We start from the raw sequence: 20113 nt of genomic DNA, 5'->3' as shown, positions 1-20113 counted from the left end.
GACCCTGTCTTTACAACTGCTGTATGCTCTTCTCAGTTTGCTGACATGTGCTCCCTGGTAAGGCCACTGCCTGCTTACAGTTCCTTGAATAGCAAGTAGAAAACTGGATTTTGCAGGAGCAGCTGTCAGTGGGTTGGAGAACGTGCACAGAATTTTCATGGATAAATAAGTAGGAAGGAAGACATTAGAGTCTGGTATGATCAGCCCAAGAGATATTTTGTGGCATAGTCCTCAGGAAATTGTGAATGAAGAAATTTTCCCACTGGCAGCTTTCCAGGTTCCTTGATCATATTCTAGAGCTAGTTTCACTACCCAAATCTTAACTTTGAGTCTGTTTCGATTGCCAGCGGTTGGTTTAATGTCCTGAGCCGAGTACACAGCGCTACAGCGCAGCAGCTGAGGGAAATGCAAGATGAACAGGCCAATCCAAAGAACGCTGTGGTGAGTTACTGTGCAACCAGTCTGTGGGCATGCTTATAGCCCTCTGTGTTTAACTATTTTGTGCATGTTTTTCCAGCACATGCAGTGCTATAGTTCATGAGCAGTATAAGAAAGTTGGACAATTATTATAAAGAAACAGCAAAGGTGGTAGAAAGAGGGTAAGCAGTGGGGAACATGGTGGTTGTGGTGGGTGGCTCAGCTTAATCGCCAGTAGCTCTCTGGTTTGAGGGGAAGAGGGGGCCTGCCTCATGCAGATAAAATGGCTTTGGATGGGATTATGGGACTAGTCTGGGTCACAGTTATTCCAAACAGAAGATAGGCAGTTGGGAAGAACAGTGTATTTATGTATTTTGCCAGTACTGGGATATTGGCAAAGGTTATTTCAGACCTTCATAATGCCCTCTGGAAATTTGTAGCTCTTTTTCCTCCAGTCCAGTGGAGCCCTTGCACATCTTCTCATGGTGTTTAGGGAGCAAAGATGACTCACTCATGCCTTTCTCATATGTTCATTTCTACTCAAGCTATTGGAATTCAGAAGAATGTTTTCAGTTCCAATCCTATTCACGAAGGAGAATGTCTGTAATTTAAGATGGAAGCAATTTCTGTTATCTGTGTCTTTCTCACTGTACAGGGAACTCTGGATGTTGGGCTTATTGACAATGTCTGTGCTTCAGACAATCCTGATAGGTAGGTACATCTCTTAGATCAGAAACTCTCTAACATATTTTTTTGTGGGTAGGTCCAGGTTTTCTTTGGGGTTTGCATTTGTTTAAACTCATAAGAATTTATCTCCACACAAATAAACATAACTGAAGTCTTCGTTTCAAGCTATGTCACTTCACAGACATGAAGTTGACACGTATTTTCTTTGAGTGAAGGTTTCTCGTTTCCCTGTTAAAAGTGGAAACAGCATAATCTCAATGTCAGATTATAGTCTTACCTATTATTAACACTGAACAAAAATGTCCAGCAAAAGCAGCACTTCCAGTTTTTCAACAGAGTAATTTTGAGTTGTTAATGTAAATTTAGGGGAAAGAAACAGCATTGTGGAAGAATAATGGATGAATGTAGAAATCTGTATTCTTCTTGATATCTTTGCAATGCAACAAAGCACAGACCTTTAGTTCACAGATGGGTTAGTTTCAGAGAAGAGATTACGGGACATTTCATATCACTTTATGTTAACATTTAATTATTTCCCACAGTGTTAACAGGTTCAGCCAGGGCAAAGATTGTTACTACAGTGCTGAAGTAAAATGTTAGCTATTAAGTTATTTAGCTCTGTGGTCTGTTTTTTTTCTCACACAGGTTGCCAGGACTTTGGGGTTACTAGTTTAGAAAATGCGTATCTCGGTAGCAAACTAAGATTTCGTTGATCAAAATGTTTTAGCCAGTTCTCAGCCTGGGCTTCTCATAGTTAATCTGTGTACCAGTAAAAAACTAGGCACAAATAGTAAGCTGAACAGTTAAAATTAGTTCATGCATCTGCTGAGGTACACTATTCTGGAGTATCAATGTTTGAATCAACGTTAAACAAATTCTGAGGAGAATGCTTATTTTTCAACCAAGGTTTTTATGCAGCTTATTTTTATCTTCCATAGGTTTATGCAGTGGCCAGACAGTTGCTTATTTTGCACCTTTACCTTTTGCTTCATACTTGCATTCTGCTTTTCAATTTCTCTGTTTTCTAGTGGAAATCCGTGTTTGCTTTCAAAGCTTTCTGAGTCTGTCCTCTCGGAACTGATCATATTTTTGTTTTTCCATTTTTCTGTAAAGCATCAATTCTGTGCAGAATTGTGACTATTCTTTTGGTAGGATGCATTTGTCTGTTGCAAGAGAAGAACAAAGTAATCTAGGAGCAACATAACAGTTTTTCCTCTGTTTTGTCAGGATGAGCTCATCCTTTTTAAAACCAATCTCAAACCCATTTTAGCTGACCCTGCTGGGACCTGTGTTTGCTACTGCATCATTGGTTTTAATAGCTATGAGGAGAATGGCTGTACTAGCTCAGCCCAGTGGTACTAGCACTAGCTCAGTCCAATCAGAGGGTAGAACAAACTTCTTTGCTTATGAACCCAGGACATTTTACAGCTGGTCATTAGCTAGTTAACATTTTCTAGTCTTTGGAAATAGCTCTTGAAAGATATTTAATTCCATTTATCTGGTTTCTGCATTTATCAGTTTGCAGACCAACTGCACGGGAGATGCTCTTAAGTGTTTCTACACTTCTTTGTAGTTTGTATTCAGAGAATCTTTCTGCATTGTTTATGGGAAGGTAGAGGACGTGGCTTTGGGTGTGCTGTAAGTTGAGATATCTGTATGGTTATGACCAATTTTAATGCTTTTATTTTTTGGCAGACCAAATTCTTTTGTGATCATCACAGCAAATAGAGTGATTCACTGCAACAGCGACACCCCTGAGGAGATGCATCACTGGATCTCCCTGCTGCAGAAACCAAAAGGCGAATCTAAGGTTGATGGCCAGGAATTCCTTGTGAGAGGTAAAAGGAAATGCATGCAGTTATGACTTGTAAAACTCATCTTCCATTTACGATCTGAGAGGGAGCTTTGATTGCAGCTAATTCAATCTAGGGTTTAGCTGCTCCCCAAAACCAATCATTCTCTGCCTCTCTCCACCTTCCTGCCCGCTGCTTGCCACGTCCTGTGTTGTGCTGGCACTGGCTCTTACCTGATTCCCTGTCAGGTGGATTCAGAAAGCTAAAGCTAGAAAAAAAAAAAAAAAGTACTTCTTTATACATTTAGTTTTCTGATGTTAGTTCCATAGCCTATTTCAACATGTCCCACAAATGCCGTCAGGGAATAGGAGGGAGCATGGCTGCTGTTTAGGAGCAGCTGGCTTAGACTGACTATAACATGACACTGCAGCTTTTGTTTTCAGAAAGCTCTGTTCCTTCTGACACCTGTCATGTAGAGAGGGAGGGAGAGAGATCTTTGTGGGATTGCTGCTGTCCTCAGCTAAACAAACTAACCTGATTACGGTAGACACAGTGAGGTGAGAATAATTCTCTGAGGCTGAGCAAAGAATTTATATTATTTCTCTAGTTAGAGCTTAGTTGGAGATGGAGGAGCTGATGCATGAGTAGTGATCACACACATATTACAAAATATTCTCCCATTTGTCTCAGATATTTTTAAATTTCCTTAGCATTTTCAGCTCATCACGTGGTCTTAAATGTATGAAGACACTCCTGATCCAATCTGTGGAAAGCAAGATTATCAGACAATAGTTTGAGTACCTTAAATTCAAAATACTTAATTGCAAGGCAACAGTTCCTTTTATCTCGTATTATTCATAAGTTAAAGAAAAAAAGGAATGCTCCTTTGCAAAGTCAATGTATGATCTGCACTTCACAGTAAGATGTCTGTGTGAGAGTGGTGTAGCCATGAAGGTATATATTCTAGAAGGTCTGTCTCTTTATCTTTTCTTTATATGGAACCTCTGGGCTGAGTCCCACATTCTTTGAACTTTTTGCCTTGTAGTTGGACGTTGCTTTTTACAGCTCTGAATAGAAAATTGTCTTTTTGACAGCTTTAGCAACACAGACTGTCATTTTTTCTTTTATAGTATTGAATTTTCTTTTTTTGTTTTGTTTTGTGAGATATCTAAAATGAGAGAGAAATTATTTTTCCTGACTGTGGGAGTAAGAGATGCATGTAATGCTTACAAATCCTTCTACTAGAAGACATGTATCACCAAACCTCTTCCACTGAGGTTTGGACAGGCATTTGGCATCTCTTTGGAAGAATGAATTGTAAATTATTTATTCAGATGTTCGTGACTTGTGAGGGAAGCATCCTGAATAGAGGATGTCCTGACAGTGATGGCAAACTAAACCACAGATCATTGATAAAAAAAATACATAGGGCTGAAGGATGGAACAGCTCTGTGGGAAATTTTGGGCTAATTTCTTACAGTGACCGTGCAGGGTTCTGCTATAGCCAGTAAAGCAGAGCTGGTAGGTGCCAGCATGAGCCTTTTGCAGAGAGGTGGAGTTCTGGTCTCAGAGTTAGAGAGCCACCAGGCAAGAGACAGGATTGCTGTGGTGGTGAAACCATTGACATGTTTGTGTTCTTGTGCTAGGCTGGCTTCATAAAGAGGTTCAGAGCAGCAACAAGATGTCCTCTCTGAAGATGAAGAAACGCTGGTTTGTTCTGACAAACACTGCCCTTGATTACTACAAGTCATCTGAGCGCACAGCTGCCAAGCTTGGCACGCTTGTGCTCAATAGCCTCTGCTCTGTAGTGCAGCCTGATGAGAGGGTCTTCAAAGACACAGGTAAGAGGAAGAAAGCAGTAATGAGCGGACTTTCCATGTGTGGAGTTGCATTAAGAGGGGATAGTGCAGGAATGTGATGATGTGTCATGTTGAGAAGGTAGTCTTGATGTTATCTGAGGCTCTGTGTCTGGCTGCAAACATCTTTCCCCACAGAAACTGTATGAGACTTGCAAAGGGCCAGAGAGTAGTGTGCAAGTGAGGGTAAGTCCCTCACACCTGATGGAGATACACAGTGCTGATGTTTTTTCACTGAGTAGTGTCACTGTTTATCTAAGTTTTTCCCAAATAGGGAAAGGGCTATGAGTTCTTATAGTTGACACTGTAATTATGAGTACATCTCCATAAATAACTCTCACTTTGTAGCATGACCTACATTTGTCTCTGGGGTCAATGTTATTCTCTTGAATAAAACAGCAATGGCATACACTGTAAGACTTTTTTGTAGTGTCACTCTACTTGTTAGAAACAAACGATGACAAGGGCTTATGTTTGCTTTCTGTGCAGCGTGACACAGTTCTGGGAGGGCAGGATCTGGCGTGATCCTCCATTGCTTGCCTTTTGAGTTTGGGATGGAACTTGGGTTATGGGGCGAAGGGTGAATCCCCCTGACAAAGAAGCTGAACCTTAGAACAAGATTTGAAGTACTGGATGCTTGAGTAGTGGGATATTTTTAAAAAGGGCTGGAAGCTGGAAGCATTTAGTAAAGTGAGATGAGAGGAAATTTATTCTGCTCACTTGGAGAAAACCGTCCACGTTTTTGATCTCAGCAGATGTCTAGGGCTGCCTTTAGCAGAGTGAATTGTCATTGCTCTGATGTGTTCTCTCAGTTTATGTCAAGCACATTTTTAAAAGTTATGAGCATTGATTTGGCAATCTGACTGGGTGCTGTGTGTAGAGTGGTCATTTTCTGAGGGATTAATAGCACAGTGTAGCCCAAATGCTGTCTGTGAAAGTGAGCTGCCTGGTTGGCAGGGAAGCATTCATGTTATACTGCAAGATACTTGTAACTTGGAAGCTGTCTGTGTACCAAAACCTGGATTGGGACCTTCCTGCTGATAAATAAGTTTTGGGCATTGAGGATGTTAATGTTTACCTAGTCAATTTTAACCAGACATGCCATATGTTGCTATCAAAGCAGCAAGGGTTTTCCTCAGCCACACATTACAGACAAAAAGAGAATCATAAAATCATTTAGGTTGGAATGGACCTTTAAGATCAAGTCCAACCATTAACCTAACACTGCCAAGTCCACCACTAAACCATGTCCCTAAGCACCACATCTACACATCTTTTAAATACCTCCAGGGATGGTGACTCCACCACTTCCCTGGGCAGCCTGTTGCAATGCTTGACAACCCTTTTGGTGAAGAAATTTTTCCTAATATCCAGTCTAACCCTCCCCTGGTGCAACTTCAGGCCATTTCCTCTCGTCCTATCTCTTGGTACTTGGGAGAAGAGACTGACACCCACCTCACTACAACCTCCTTTCAGGTAGTTGTGGAGAGCGATAAGGTCTCCCCTCAGCCTCCTTTTTTCCAGGCTCAACAACCCCAGTTCCCTCAGCCGCTCCTCATAAGACTTGTGCTCTAGACCCTTCACCAGTTCTTCTTTGGACGTGCTCCAGCACCTCAATGTCTGTTGTAGTGAGGGGCCCCAAACTGAACACAATTCAGTATCCAAGGTGCGGCCTCACCAGTGCCAAGTACAGGGGGGACAATCACTTCCCTAGTCCTGCTGGCCACACTATTTCTGATATGAGCCAGGATGCCGTTGGCCTTCTTGGCCAGCTGGGCACACTGCTGGCCCATAGTCAGCCAGCTGTCGACCAACACCCTCAGATCCTTTCCCTCCATGCAGCTTTCCAGCCACTCTTCCCCAGGCCTGTAGCGTTGCATGGGGTTGTTGTGACCCAAGTGCGGGACCTGGCACTTGGCCTTGTGCAACCTCATATAATTGGCCTCGGCCCATCGCTCCAGCCTGTCCAGATCCCTCTGTAGAGCCTTCCTACCCTCAAGCAGATCAACACTCCCACCCATCTTGGTGTCATCTGCAAACTTACTGGAGGTGCACTCGATCCCCCTCCTCCAGATTGTTGATAAAGGTATTAAAAGAACTGGCCCCAATACTGAGCCCTGAGGAACACCACTTTTGACCAGCCACCAACTGGATTTAACTCCATTCACCACCGCTCTTTGGGTCTGGCCATCCAGCCAGTTTTTTACCCAGCAAAGAGTACCCCCATCCAAGCCATAAGCAGCCAGTTTCTCCAGGAGAATGCTGTGGGAAACAGTGTCAAAGGCTTTGCTAAAGCCTAGGTAGACAGCACCCACAGCCTTTCCCTCATCCACTGAGCGTGTCACCTTGTCATAGAAGGAGATCAGGTTAGTCAAGCAGGACCTGCCTTTCATAAACCCATGCTGACTGGGCCTGATCCCCTGCTTGTCCTGTACATATCGCATGATGGCACTCAAGATGATCTGCTCCATAACCCTCCCTGGCACTGAGGTCAGACTGACAGGCCTGTAGTGCCCCGGATCCTCCTTCTGGCCCTTCTTGTAGATCAGCGTCACATTTGCTAACCTCCAGTCAACTACCTAACATGGAAGCAAGTTTCACTTTCCAGCTTCTTTGTTTCTCCACAGGCTATTGGAACATCATTGTCCATGGGCGAAAGCACTCCTACAGACTGTACACAAAGCTGTTGAATGAAGCTATGCGCTGGGCCTCTGCCATTCAAGGTGTCATTGACAGCAAAGTTCCCATAGAAACACCTACACAGCAACTCATTCGTGACATCAGGGTAGGTGGCATCATGCTAATTCCCAAGTGAGCTGGAAGCAGCCAGCTCACCACTGGCCTTACCCAGTCATTGCTGAGAATGTGGCAAGAAATGGGGTTGCTGTCTTAGGGGGACAAAAAAAAAAAAAAAAAAAAAGAGAAAAGAAACGTAAATGACTGTACAACTGAATAATCAAATCTTACATGAATTTTTTTTTGAATTAGCATGTTAACTGATCTGCATAAGTCTAGGCTACAACTGTGTGCAATTACAAACTGCATGCAGGATTACACAATCCAGTATTTGCAAAACCCTGCTTCATCCTTTCCTTTACTAAGCATCCTCCAAACTCAAATATAAAAATTTCCTTTCCTACCAGCCATGTGACTTTGCTGTACCCTGGAGTCCTCTTTGTACCTTAGGCTTGTGTGGTTAAATAGCAGAGTAAAGGGTGGAAAGAAAATGTCCTTCTAAAGAGCAGAAATTGTGCCACTCTACCAGGAGTAATTTTTGAAAAGGCTTCTTTCCAGAAACTGTGGCAAATTAAACATAGAATCATATTAGAAGACACACCAAAGCGTATTTCAGAAGAAATGTATATGTAAATATATACATTGTGATGAGCTCTAAACTACATGCAATGAGATTGTAACTATTCAGGAAGAAAGAGCTGGGAGTGATAGTGGAGAATCTCACAAAACTTCAGCTCAGGGTTCAAGGACAAATGGAACGTTAAGTATTGTTAAGGAAGGAGTATAGGACAAAACGTGGAAGAATGTGACGCCGATGTGTATGATAGTGACAGGCCCAGATTTTGAACACCATGTGCATTTTGGTTGTCTGTTCTGTAAACACATGTAGTACAACCAGCCAAATTCAGGAAGGACAGACTTATTATTGCATACTGAACATGGTGCATCTGTGGTCAGAAAGTCCATTAACCGTTTACTGTTGAAAGCTTGAAGGATATACAAGGGAGGAATCATGCCATAAATGCCTGTTACATGCCTGCATTAGGTATCAGCCGCACGCCACATCTGAAGTCAAGATCCTATGCTTGGTGACCTCTGGTATGACCCAGCATGGCTATTCTTATGTTTAATTTTCAGAAATAATGTACAGAGTAATTTTTATATGTGAATTATGCTTTGGTCACCTATTCCCTCCATGGACCTCCAGAAACTTAAAGGTGGCTGAGCTTGAACATAAATGTATAAGGACATCCTGCAAAGAACTATCCCCATTTGATAATAATTCTTTTTCTTCCCCCCCCCCCCCCCCCCCAGGAAAACAGCACAAACTTTGAAGTGGTGGAACAGACATATAGGAGGAACCCAATCTTGCGATACACCCAGCACCCCTTGCATTCCCCATTGCTCCCACTACCGTATGGAGATGTTAGTGTCAACTGTAAGTATTTTATCCATGTGACAGAATCTGCTCACATTTTGAGGATCATTGTGGAGCCTGAGCACTACAAAAGTGGTCTGTAAGCTCTCTCTATGCAGGTGAAGTCCATTTGGGGCAGCGTAGCCCACAGGGCTCAGAGGGAGCAGTCCCTTTCTCTGCCTGGAATGTATTCTGTGTCCACTGCCTTGTATCTTAGGAACACTGAATCTTGAAGTAAATGGGGGCAGATAGTTTATCATCCATCCAGGGGATGTGCAGCCTGTCATCCTTGAGCTGCAACTAGGTTGCAAATGGCTCCAGTGGAAATCCTACGACAGGATTACATCATGCAACTGGCAGTGGGATAGTATTCATACAGAAGCTGCTGTAAAACCATGCTAAATGAATCCTTTCTTCAAATTCTTCAGGAACATGAAAGAGCTAGACTGTTTGATAGGCCATCAGAAAACTGAAGTGATTTTCTGATGATTCCAGACTGTTTGGCATACTAAAACTGAAAGGTGCTGCTGAACACCTATAGAAGAATCTCTAACGCGGAGTGACTGGGCCACAAAGTCTTTTCAGAAATTAATTTCAGTCTGGATATGCAAAGCAATGTATATGGGAAAAACAGTCTGCCACATAGGTAGTGATCTAGTTCTGCTTAGGAAAGTGAAAAAAATTTACATAACCTTATGAAAATGTCAACTCTTGTGCTGAGCTCAGAAACAAAACAGCTAATGCAAGGTTTTGAAAGCTTAGAAAAGGAAAAAGAAAGTCTTTTTGTGGCTGTTTTGATGTATGATGCACCTGCATCTTGAATACGGGATGCAGTATCTTAACAAAGATACAGAAGTAACAACCTACCCAAACATGATCAAAGGCATAGAAAGACTTGCCTACAATTAAGAGACTAAATAGAGCAGGACTCATCAGCCTCAAAAAGAAGTTTTTAGGGCTAGAGGGCTGTCATGGAGAAAATGAAAGGGGAGTAACTGCTCACTGTCTCTCATGATACAAGGATCAAATTAAGTGGCAGATTAAAAGCACAGAAAAAATAAATTCTGAAATACAGAAAAATTACAGAGCAAGTGCTTACACTGTGGAACTTATTGCTACAGGGCTGTGTATTTGTATTGTATAATTGATGCATGGCCACTGAGGAAGCAATGGCTGTATAGGAGATTCAGAAGGACCTACAGCCACAGAAATGTGCAAAGGAGGATGAAAGCCTGCTGCAGTATGGTGGTATCACATACTTCTGAGCAATTCAAAGCAGACGTTCAGGTGCTTAAAAAACTTAACCAGTTTTAGTGTAGGCATTTTAAGTCTAAACGATAGGTAAAAGCTGCATCTGTGGTACAGCAATTTGCCAAAATTCTGTGTTGGGTCAGGGGTCAAAGCTAATACGGGCACAACACAGAATTTTGGAAGTACACAAGCCAGGCTTCGGTGTCTGCATTCAGGCACCTAAAGCCTTAACTGCATTAGTGACCCTCTGCTTTATAGCTGCTCTCAGGTGAGGAGACAGTTTACACAGAGATGACACCCCTTCACCTGTGTGCAGATGAGGTGCCTACAGACACCTTTTGGCACCTCATCTGCAGACACTGAAGCCAGAACTAGATTTCAATGCTAGTTTCCCTTAAAAACATTACTCTGCTTTTCTGCACAGTATATCCAAAAATGGATTTGCAGTGGTGACAAGTTAGATGTTGGCAAATCCTAATTAAAACTGCGTTTGCACATTTAAAGGGGAAGCATTAATGAATTTTGAGTATAAATTTAAGTTCAGGAGATGAGCTAATGCTCAGGTTGCTGTTCTTCTGTGACAGACCAGTACAGTTGCTTGTAGTGTTGCTGGGCCAGTAGAAAATGAGGGAGATGCTCATCTCTTGTCACCTTTGTGATCGTTCCCCAGTGCAACAAGAGAAGGGTTACAGCAGCTTACAGGATGAAGCAGTGAAGATCTTTAACTCCCTTCAGGAAATCGAGACAGTGTCTGACCCCATACCCATTATCCAAGGCATTCTGCAGACCTGCCATGATTTAAAGCCCCTTCGTGATGAAGTGTACTGTCAGCTCATCAAACAAACTAATCACATGCCACATCCCAACAGTACTGGCAACCTGCACCACTGGCAGCTGATGTCATGCATGAGCTGCACTTTCCTGCCCAGTAGAGGGATCCTGCGCTACCTCAAGTTCCACCTTAGAAGGTACAGTCCTTTTCATATGCAGCCTGTTTCATTTCTCTCTGCTTATCTTCTACTGCATGTTGTAGTTAGCTGTCTCGCTCTCCTGTGCAAACATCTTCCTGTGGTGCGCATGCTACCTTTGTGTGGAATTCTTGCTACCAGTTGTTTTGTTGTATTCAAACTCCCGCCTTGACACCCATCTGTTGTGTCGAAAGGATGTGGAAAGTAAGGCTACCCAAACAGAATACTGTGAGATTGTGTTCAAGTGGATTTACAGCTGATGACCTACTGCTTACTAATGTCCACATAAACATTCTCAACTTGCAGGAAAAGTGAGGACCATACTTTCATATACATTGAGATATGTACTACCTTGCAGCTGCCACAGGCAAAACGTATACTGTGGAGTAGTAGATGTACTGTAAATCCAATTTATGATTTTTAAAAATTTGTTTAACTAAGCACGTAATGCTTACAATTTATATTTCTAATCTGCTTTAACTTCCAGTTTTCATGAAGTAAATCGCTTAACGTTTCTTCCCAGTTCATCTTCAGCATCTAATGCAGCTTTCCAAAGCAGTGTGCACTGAGGCTGAGCTGCAGCCATGTAGCCTCACTCCATTCATTAATGATGAGAAAGATCGATAAAATCTATTTGTTTCCTTCCAAGCTAGGAAAGAGTGAGGTGAAATTTGTGCCAATACACCAAACAGCCTGGCTCCAAGAGATGCTGAGGAATACTCCATGTTGCCATTTCATGTTTTTATCACTGGAGTTGCAGATAATGTTATACTTAGAACTGCTGGCCTTGGAGGGAAGAGAACCATGTACAGGCATCTACTTTCTATCTTCTTGATTCTGAAAAATACTGTAAAAGTGGCTCAAGCGCAGCCAGCAAATTAAAAACCAATTAAGAATAAATGAAAAGAAGTTTACATTTGATTTCATAGTTTTTAATCTCAATTTTGCAAATTGATATAGTCAATCCTACTATCTTCAGCTGGTACTAAACTGAAAGTTTGAACTGCTTATTTCATACGTTGCTGAGAAATGTCACTGAAGTGACTTTGGAATGACTAGTAAAAGCAGGTTGTATGGTTTAGGAAATAAGCAGGCTCATTCTTCCTGTGGTCGCACTTGACATCACTATCTCTACTGAACTTTTTACGTACAGTAGTCCAAGTTACATGGTAATGTGCATGCTTTCTGGTTCACTGTGTAATGGTTTTTTTTGCTTCTCTTTACAATTAGGGTAAAAGACCTCTTTCCAGGCTCAGAAATAGACAGGTATGCGCAATTTATAAGTGATTCTCTGAAGAGAACAAAGACGAGGGAGTTTGTGCCCTCACAGGAGGAAATACAGGCTCTTCTCACCCGTGAAGAAATGACGACAACAGTGTACTGCCATGGCGGTGGCTCCTGTAAAATAACCATCAATTCACACACAAGTGCTGGGGAGGTAATGCATTAGTAGCATTAACCAGATGTAAGCACATATCTGTGTCTGGATGCTGGGTGTGTTGAAGGGACTCCTTTTTCCCATTCATCTCCAATTTCTCATTGGGGTTTTTTTTAAATTACAACTTTTTTGCTGTATCCGCAAAGTCTGTAGGGAAAGCTCAGCTTATTCTGCAGGTTTAGAATTATGCAAGGCCTATGCCCAGGTTGTAGAATATCACTTAACGATTGTTTTGCAAAATCTAAACACTTCTGGTGTTCTGCCCATTGGAAAGGTAATAATTCTGAAGACTTGCTAAACAGAGTTTTCTGGACAAGTTGAAATTCCAGTTCATAATGTAATCCTTCTGGAAGGGATATTCTACCAGTAACTTAGTCATTAGCAGGTCAGAAGCAAGATTCCAGGTTATAGTAGGCATATCTGTGAAAACATTAGTGCTAAACAGAGGTAAAAATAGTAGTAAAGAATGGAATTGTTACTAGAGGAACCGAGAATATCATCATGACCTCTAAATCCATTATATGCCTGTATCTTGTGCAGAGTTCTAATTCCCTGTCGTGGTTTAACCCCAGCCAGCAACTAAACACCACGCAGCCGCTCACTCACTCCCCCCCACTCAGTGGGATGGGGGAGAAAATCGGGAAAAGAAGCAAAACCCGTGGGTTGAGATAAGAACGGTTTAATAGAACAGAAAAGAAGAAACTAATAATGATAATGATAACACTAATAAAATGACAACAGCAATAATGAAAGGATTGGAATGTACAAATGATGCGCAGTGCAATTGCTCACCACCCACCGACCGACACCCAGCCAGTCCCCGAGCGGTGAATCCCTGCCCCCCCCCCACTTCCCCGTTCCTAAACTGGATGGGACGTCACATGGTATGGAATACACCGTTGGCCAGTTTGGGTCAGGTGCCCTGGCTGTGTCCTGTGCCAACTTCTTGTGCCCCTCCAGCTTTCTCACTGGCTGGGCATGAGAAGCTGAAAAATCTTTGACATTAGTCTAAACACTACTGAGCAACAACTGAAAACATCAGTGTTATCAACATTCTTCGCATACTGAACTCAAAACATAGCACTGTACCAGCTACTAGGAAGACAGTTAACTCTATCCCAGCTGAAACCAGGACATTCCCCCATCTTCAAAAGGATAGTGGAGGTTGAAAAGGTTCCAAGAAGAACAGTGAGGATGATCAAATATATGTAATGACTTCCTTGCAGGGAATGATCTTTTAGGCTTAGAATTCTTTAATCTGAAAATGAGATAACTAAGGGAGAAATGTGATGGAGGTCTATGAAGTGATGAGTGTCCTGAAAAGGTGCTGATTCTTTGTTGTGAAAGTGTGTGTAATACCTACTATGTGATCTCTCTCTGACTTTGCAGGTGGTTGAAAAGCTGATCCGAGGTTTAGCAATGGAGGACAGCCGTAATATGTTTGCGCTCTTTGAACATAATCAGCAGGTGGACCGTGCTGTTGAGAGTCGGGTGATTGTGGCTGATATCTTGGCCAAGTTTGAGAGGTAGAAGAATGTTTCATAAAACCTTGAACTCCTAGTTGGATGTAACACTGGGTTAAGTGATAGTACAGTCAGGTAGTTTTATCCAAAGCAGCTGCAGTGATTCAACTGTTCATTCTGGTTTGAACTTTGGTAAGGTTTAAGTGCTCTTTCTCACTGTGTGGAAAACCATGTTCACATCTACTTTGGTGACAAAGAAGCATTCTTTATCAGGCTTGTCAGGGCAAAATTAGTAGTGCCTTTATCAAACAGTAATGTTTTACTAGCAGAGCTCAGGGAAGGTTTGTTTAAGTCTGATAATGATCTTGTCAATTTACATCATAATAGCTATATCAGAAGAGAGAGCAAAGATTTGGGCATAGAAATGCAGCTCTAATTTCTTACTATGGACTGATTTTGTGGCCAGACATGCAAAGAAAGCAGTAAATTGTAAAAGAAGCTGGCAATGCCTTTGTCTATTTTATATCTATTCTAAAGATAAAAATAAAATTGTTCCAAATGGATGCAAGGCTGATGCTTTTCACAGTCACAAGGTTACATGGAAACAGTATCCTGAAAATGAGGAATACTTTGTGTCCTGCCCCCAACTCTTGCATTTATCTAGAACCATTGATCTAATTTTTTGATCAAGTATATCTGATAACTTTGGGTCCTTCTGAATCAAAATTTCATGTGACTCAGAGGAAAAAATGGAAGTTACCAGAAAAGTCTGCTGCACCAAGATTGTCCTGGTAAATTAGGTAGTTCTCTATGCTCTCTGTTTCAGAAATCCAGGGGTACCTTCATATTGTGAGTTGCACTGTGGATATCCCAGTACCGTAGTGCTTCTGGTTACTGGTTTTTTCCCCTCTCATTCTCTTTCCTATCTTACAGACTTGCTGGCTCTGAAGAAGAAGAGGAGGAAGGACAGTGGCAGCTGTATTTTAAGCTTTACTGCTTCTTGGATATTGAGAATGTTCCCAAAGATGGGGTGGAGTTTGCCTTCATGTTTGAGCAGGTAAGCTCGCTCTGGGGGAATGATTTGGTTTTCAGGGTGGCAGAAGCACACAAGAGTATACAGAAAGCTGGCTGACCTTTGCATTAGAAGTGGGAATGCTGGTTGGAACAGAAGAATTTAGTGTGTTGGGTTTTTGCCTGGAATCTACCAAGCAGATACACTGCAAAGTTCTCTATGGAATAGAAGTATTAGAAGAAAAGCAAGAAAAATGAACAAGGGCTTCAAAAAACTGGAAGACCAATGATAATAAAATGCTTTTAAAATTTATCTTTAATTTTAAAAGCTATAGAAATTTGGATAATGATTCAAGAAGAATCATTAGAAGTAGTTGCTTGCAGAACATAGGTATAAGGAAAACTAGAAAATCTAGCTATCTGCATATCAGCTTACAAGAACAGCACATCCTTGTGGTGTTATAGGAATTGACTAAAAAAACCTATCTTTTGGGCTATTTCTTTTGATTAACAGAGAGGCACTAGAAGAGTACTACAGAAAAAGGGAAAGAGAATGTAGTTGACAATATTAGTCTGCTGAGTAATCTTTTTTAAAGTCACTATACTCCATAGCACAATGATGCTGGTTAGTCCAGAGGTCACACTGGTATAAAATAACCTTGCAATTAGGGATGCAAAACTAAACTGACTGGAGTACCCAGTTGTGTGATTCGTCCCATCTTTATTACTTCTAATGAACAGTTTGATCTTGCCTCAGAGAATTATAGCTGTTGAAAATTAATTAATATGTGTTAAAGGGGGTCAGTGTCATGAAGACTGAAAATTGCTGATAGTCAAATGGATGGCATATATGTCACAGACAACGGTTCCCTAAGATGGCTCTCTTGAAATGAAGATTAAGTATTGTTAACTACAGAATCTCTAGGAAATGGTCAGGAACAAGACATCGTGGTACTCTGTGGAAACTGAGTTGTACCAAACTCCCTGTTGACAAGGCTTTCAGTCTACACAGCTTTCACTGGCAAAGAGTGGTGGAAGAGAATTAACAGCAGGAGAGTAGATGTTGTTATCCAGATATTAGATGGATGTAGCAAAAAAACCCCCGTAAGTATATTTCACAGAAAAAGGGCCAGAGGGGAAGCAAGAAGACTGAGGGAGACATCAGGTGAAAGAGGAAGAAGTGGGAGGTGCTGGTGTGCAATGAGACTGAGGTTGAGAGTCATGAGTTTATTATACCTAACTCCCTGTTGTTGAATATAATCTCCACACAGGAGCTGTAGCTGGTGCAGCACAAAACAAATTGCCTCAATTCTGGTCTCTCCCATCTGTTCCAGACCTAAAAAGTCCTCATTGTAAGACTTTCAGTAGAGGATAGGACCCCCTCAGAGATCTCTGACCTGTCCAGGCTTGCAGAAAGAGGTGTTCCCCTGACATCAACCAGTTGCAGACTTTGACTTCTTTATTGTAATGTCTGCTCTGACCTCCTGAATTATGTCTTTCCTGCTGGGATTGGTTTTTCTGCTGGGATGGGCAGATGCCATAGGAATCTGTACATGGACCCAGCTGTGAATAAAGTGTGCTTCTGCTTTCTAATGAGTTTGGGGGACTTTTTGTTTGTTTGTAGGCTCATGAAAGCCTCATAGATGGTCATTTTCCTGCACCAGAGGACACTCTGCAGCGCCTAGCAGCTCTACGGCTGCAGTATCTTCATGGAGATTATTCTAAAATAAGTTGGACCCTTGATGGAATCTACCCAGTTAACAGACTAAAATCCAAAATACTGCACTCAACAAAGAGCAGCGGCACTACTAGTCACACTCTGGAGAGGAGACGGACCAGCTTCCTTGAAGGGACATTGAAGCGTAGCTTCAAGACAGGCTCTGTAAAGAAGCAGAAGGTAGAAGAGGAGCAGATGATGGAGATGTGGGTAAAGGAAGAGCTTTCAGCTGCTCGGGCAAGCATAGCACAGAAATGGACCAAGCTGCAGGGACTCTCTCAGCATCAGGCCATGGTGAAATACATGTCCATTGTAAAGGAGTGGCCAGGTTACGGGTCAACCCTCTTTGATGTTGAGGTGAGTAATGTATAAATTCATGTAACTACTGCCAAGGAGAGGCATCAGTCTGGAGAACAGATACCGCTGTGTGTATTACATTGTTCAGCAGCAGAAGGGAATTTCAGGAACTGGCTGCATTTTGCCTTGGCAAGCTTAGGGTAAGCCTGCAGTACCACGTAGCCAAAGAGGTGTGACACAGAGAGCACAGAGCAAGCAAGCTGGTGCGTCCTGGTAAATGGAGGGAGACAATGGATTCCCACTTCCTTAGAAGAGCAATAGAATTGGGGGAAATTTTTGAGGGCTTAAGAAGGTGGTGGCTAGTGAAATCAAAAGTAAAATGAAGCTCTGTTGTTCTTACTGACAAAAAATGCAATCCTGTTCTGCAGCAGTACAACAGAAACTGCTCAGACTGGGTCACTTACTTAGACCACTGTGCTTAGCCTGCTAGAGTAGGAATCCACAGTTCCAGTTTTATCAGTTTTGTTGCTGCCTAGGTGGATTACCATGGGAAGTTGCTTGCACTCACTATATTATCTGTAAAATAGTAAGTGGAATATTGCCTTCCTAAGTCACTTTAAAATCTGACAAAAGCTATCAGGTATTACAATTATTTGTTACTCAACTAGTATTTGACTCACAGCCATGTCATCTCTCAATCTTTGCAGCAGAAGTGCCTACAAGTTTCCTTCTGCAGATATCCTAGTTTTTTTATTAGGGTGAAGAGTTGAAATGTGGTATGGGAGCCAGAAATGGAGGGCTTTTCCTTGAATCAAAGATGATCCTCCACTGCATTTATGCAAAAGTTTATGTTTCTCTTTCTGCAGTGCAAGGAGGGTGGATTTCCAAATGATCTTTGGCTTGGAGTCAGCACAGAGAATGTGTCTGTCTACAAACGAGGGGATCCTAAACCACTAGAAACTTTCCAGTATGAGCACATTGTTTTCTTCGGAGCACCACAGCCTAACACCTTCAAAATTACAGTGGATGAGAGAGAAATGTTCTTTGAAACATCCCAGGTATATGAAAGCGCAAGACTTGTTGTTTGTGCAGTTTTACTGGCACTTCAGTAAAGCTCTAATTTCCAAGGACTAGACAAGTTTATATGCAAGAACTCTTGCTGAATGGACTGGACAGCCAATGAAAAAGATGAAGGGAGCTTAAGCCTAAAGTGCCGTGGTGCCTCTTCTTGAATACAGGGATAAACAGAAAAAAAAAAAGATGCTGGTTAGCAAGTGAAGGAGGTTGAATGGTCTTCCAATGCACTGGGAATTTTGGGTGCTCATGAGTGTGCTTGGTTTTTCATTCCCTTCCAGTATATGAATGGGGAGTTCACAAACTCACAAAAAAAAAAAAAAAAAAGTTGAGTAGCATTAAAGTTGCTTTACTTTGAGCTACAAGCCTTTTAAATGTTGCTACAACAGAGCACAAACTTGTCAAGCATTTCTTTCCTTACTGTCACGTTTACATTTAGTATTACATGCAGTATTACATTATAGTGTCATGACTTTGGACAAGGGGAATCTTTTTCTGCAACGTCTGGTATGCCTCAATGGAATTAGGTTTTTAATGTACTTATCATCTGTTATTGTGTTCTCTCTCTAGGTGGGTGAGATAATAAAGATCATGAAAGCATACATCAACATGATTGTGAAGAAACGCTGCAGCGTCAAATCAGCCACCAGCGTGGACAGTCATGCTAGCATCTGGACTAGGTGATACGAATGAACTGCCACAAGAGAGAGGCAGTTGTTTAATGATTGGTGTTTGCAACTTGCCAGCACAAGTGTAGCAAAGATGTTTTTTAAGAACTCCACTTGACTGACTACTGTATTTAAAAACTGAAGTGACATCCACAGTACCATAGGATTTGCACCTCTGCCCAAAGACATTAAACAGTAACAACTGTTGTTAAATATTAATAACCCAAAACTTTTCCCCTTGCTTGTTTGATGAACAATGTACCTTAAAGAAGCAAAGTCAGAAGCATCCTCCTTCTCCTGATTGTCCTCTCTGCTGCTTTCACCATTACCTGTCATACTGGCAGTAAAATTCACAAGAATCATGTCTGCAGTACAGGAGACAGACTTAAGCTTCCGTATGAATTTCCAACACGCAAGCATCTGGGATCGCAACATGGTCTGCTAAAAGAATACTTGTTTTTTATTTATTTTGCAAGCAACTCTAAAATATAAGTCACGTTGGTTTTTTTCTTCGGGATATACTAATGATCTGATCTGGTTTTAAGAGAAAATGCCTTTGTGTAATTGAAGCCAAGCAGTCCAACTAAGAAGTCAAACCCTACATGAGAGAGCATTAAACAAACAAATAAAAACACCCAAGGTGATTCTTTACCTTCCAATAGAAGTTCACAGGTACACAACTGTAAAAAGCGGCACTTTTAAGTTAAAATTTTAAATACTCCAACACAGGAGAAAATCTTTAGGACTAGCACCACTGAAGTAGATCATCAGGTGCCATTCTGCATACATTCCAAGCAGCACCTGTTGCCTAAAAATTAACAACTGCCTTTCCCCTGTACAGCCCAGGAGGTGAGATTGATTCAGCTGCATTTCCAGAAGAGCTGCTCTTCACAAACTCCAGGTTTTAGATGGAGGTCAGGGGTTTTTACGGCAAGCAGCCTGCTTGTGTTAACTTCCTTCTTTCTCTATAGGGGATTTTAGGATGACTGGGATCTCTGAACTTTAGTTGTAAGTGAACTGTTTCCTACTGTGTGAATAGGTGCCTAGATAAATTGTTACAGGCAAGAATTTCACTTCCTCTGTACTACTGTAAGCAGATGCCAAACCCTTCATCCTCCAAATTCTAATGGGAACTGCTCCCATCACCAAATCCCCAAATCCCCTTCCAGTCTCCTCTAGGTCCGTAGTCATCAGCAAAACTTGAAAACAATGCTGTTTTGCCAAAACAACTGCTTCTTGGAGGTTTTTATAGCTACTTGCAATTTGCAGAAGCAGAATGTTGTTTTTCTTCTCAGTGAAAGGTGAGAGTCATCTTCAGTC

The 20113-nt window shown here is 41.8% G+C and overlaps 1 protein-coding gene across 2 annotated transcripts in view; it reads left to right on the top strand.

Annotated features, from left to right (window-relative positions):
- LOC128143906 (unconventional myosin-X-like) overlaps positions 1-19907 on the top strand; it is a 98064-nt gene extending 78157 nt beyond the window's left edge. For both annotated transcript variants that reach the window (XM_052791862.1, XM_052791864.1), the window contains 13 exons: positions 348-441; positions 1073-1128; positions 2800-2942; positions 4544-4738; positions 7381-7538; positions 8804-8927; positions 10828-11125; positions 12356-12563; positions 13953-14089; positions 14960-15083; positions 16662-17111; positions 17918-18109; positions 18696-19907. In XM_052791862.1, coding sequence (XP_052647822.1) covers positions 348-441; positions 1073-1128; positions 2800-2942; positions 4544-4738; positions 7381-7538; positions 8804-8927; positions 10828-11125; positions 12356-12563; positions 13953-14089; positions 14960-15083; positions 16662-17111; positions 17918-18109; positions 18696-18809 — 2293 coding nt within the window. In that variant the 3' untranslated portion in view covers positions 18810-19907. The remainder of the gene's footprint in view (positions 1-347; positions 442-1072; positions 1129-2799; positions 2943-4543; positions 4739-7380; positions 7539-8803; positions 8928-10827; positions 11126-12355; positions 12564-13952; positions 14090-14959; positions 15084-16661; positions 17112-17917; positions 18110-18695) is intronic.
- Positions 19908-20113: the final 206 nt, after the last annotated feature.

This window comes from Harpia harpyja, chromosome 7, assembly GCF_026419915.1.
Source record: "Harpia harpyja isolate bHarHar1 chromosome 7, bHarHar1 primary haplotype, whole genome shotgun sequence".
NCBI lineage: Eukaryota > Metazoa > Chordata > Aves > Accipitriformes > Accipitridae > Harpia > Harpia harpyja.
This window is presented reverse-complemented; position numbering and strand designations above follow the sequence as displayed.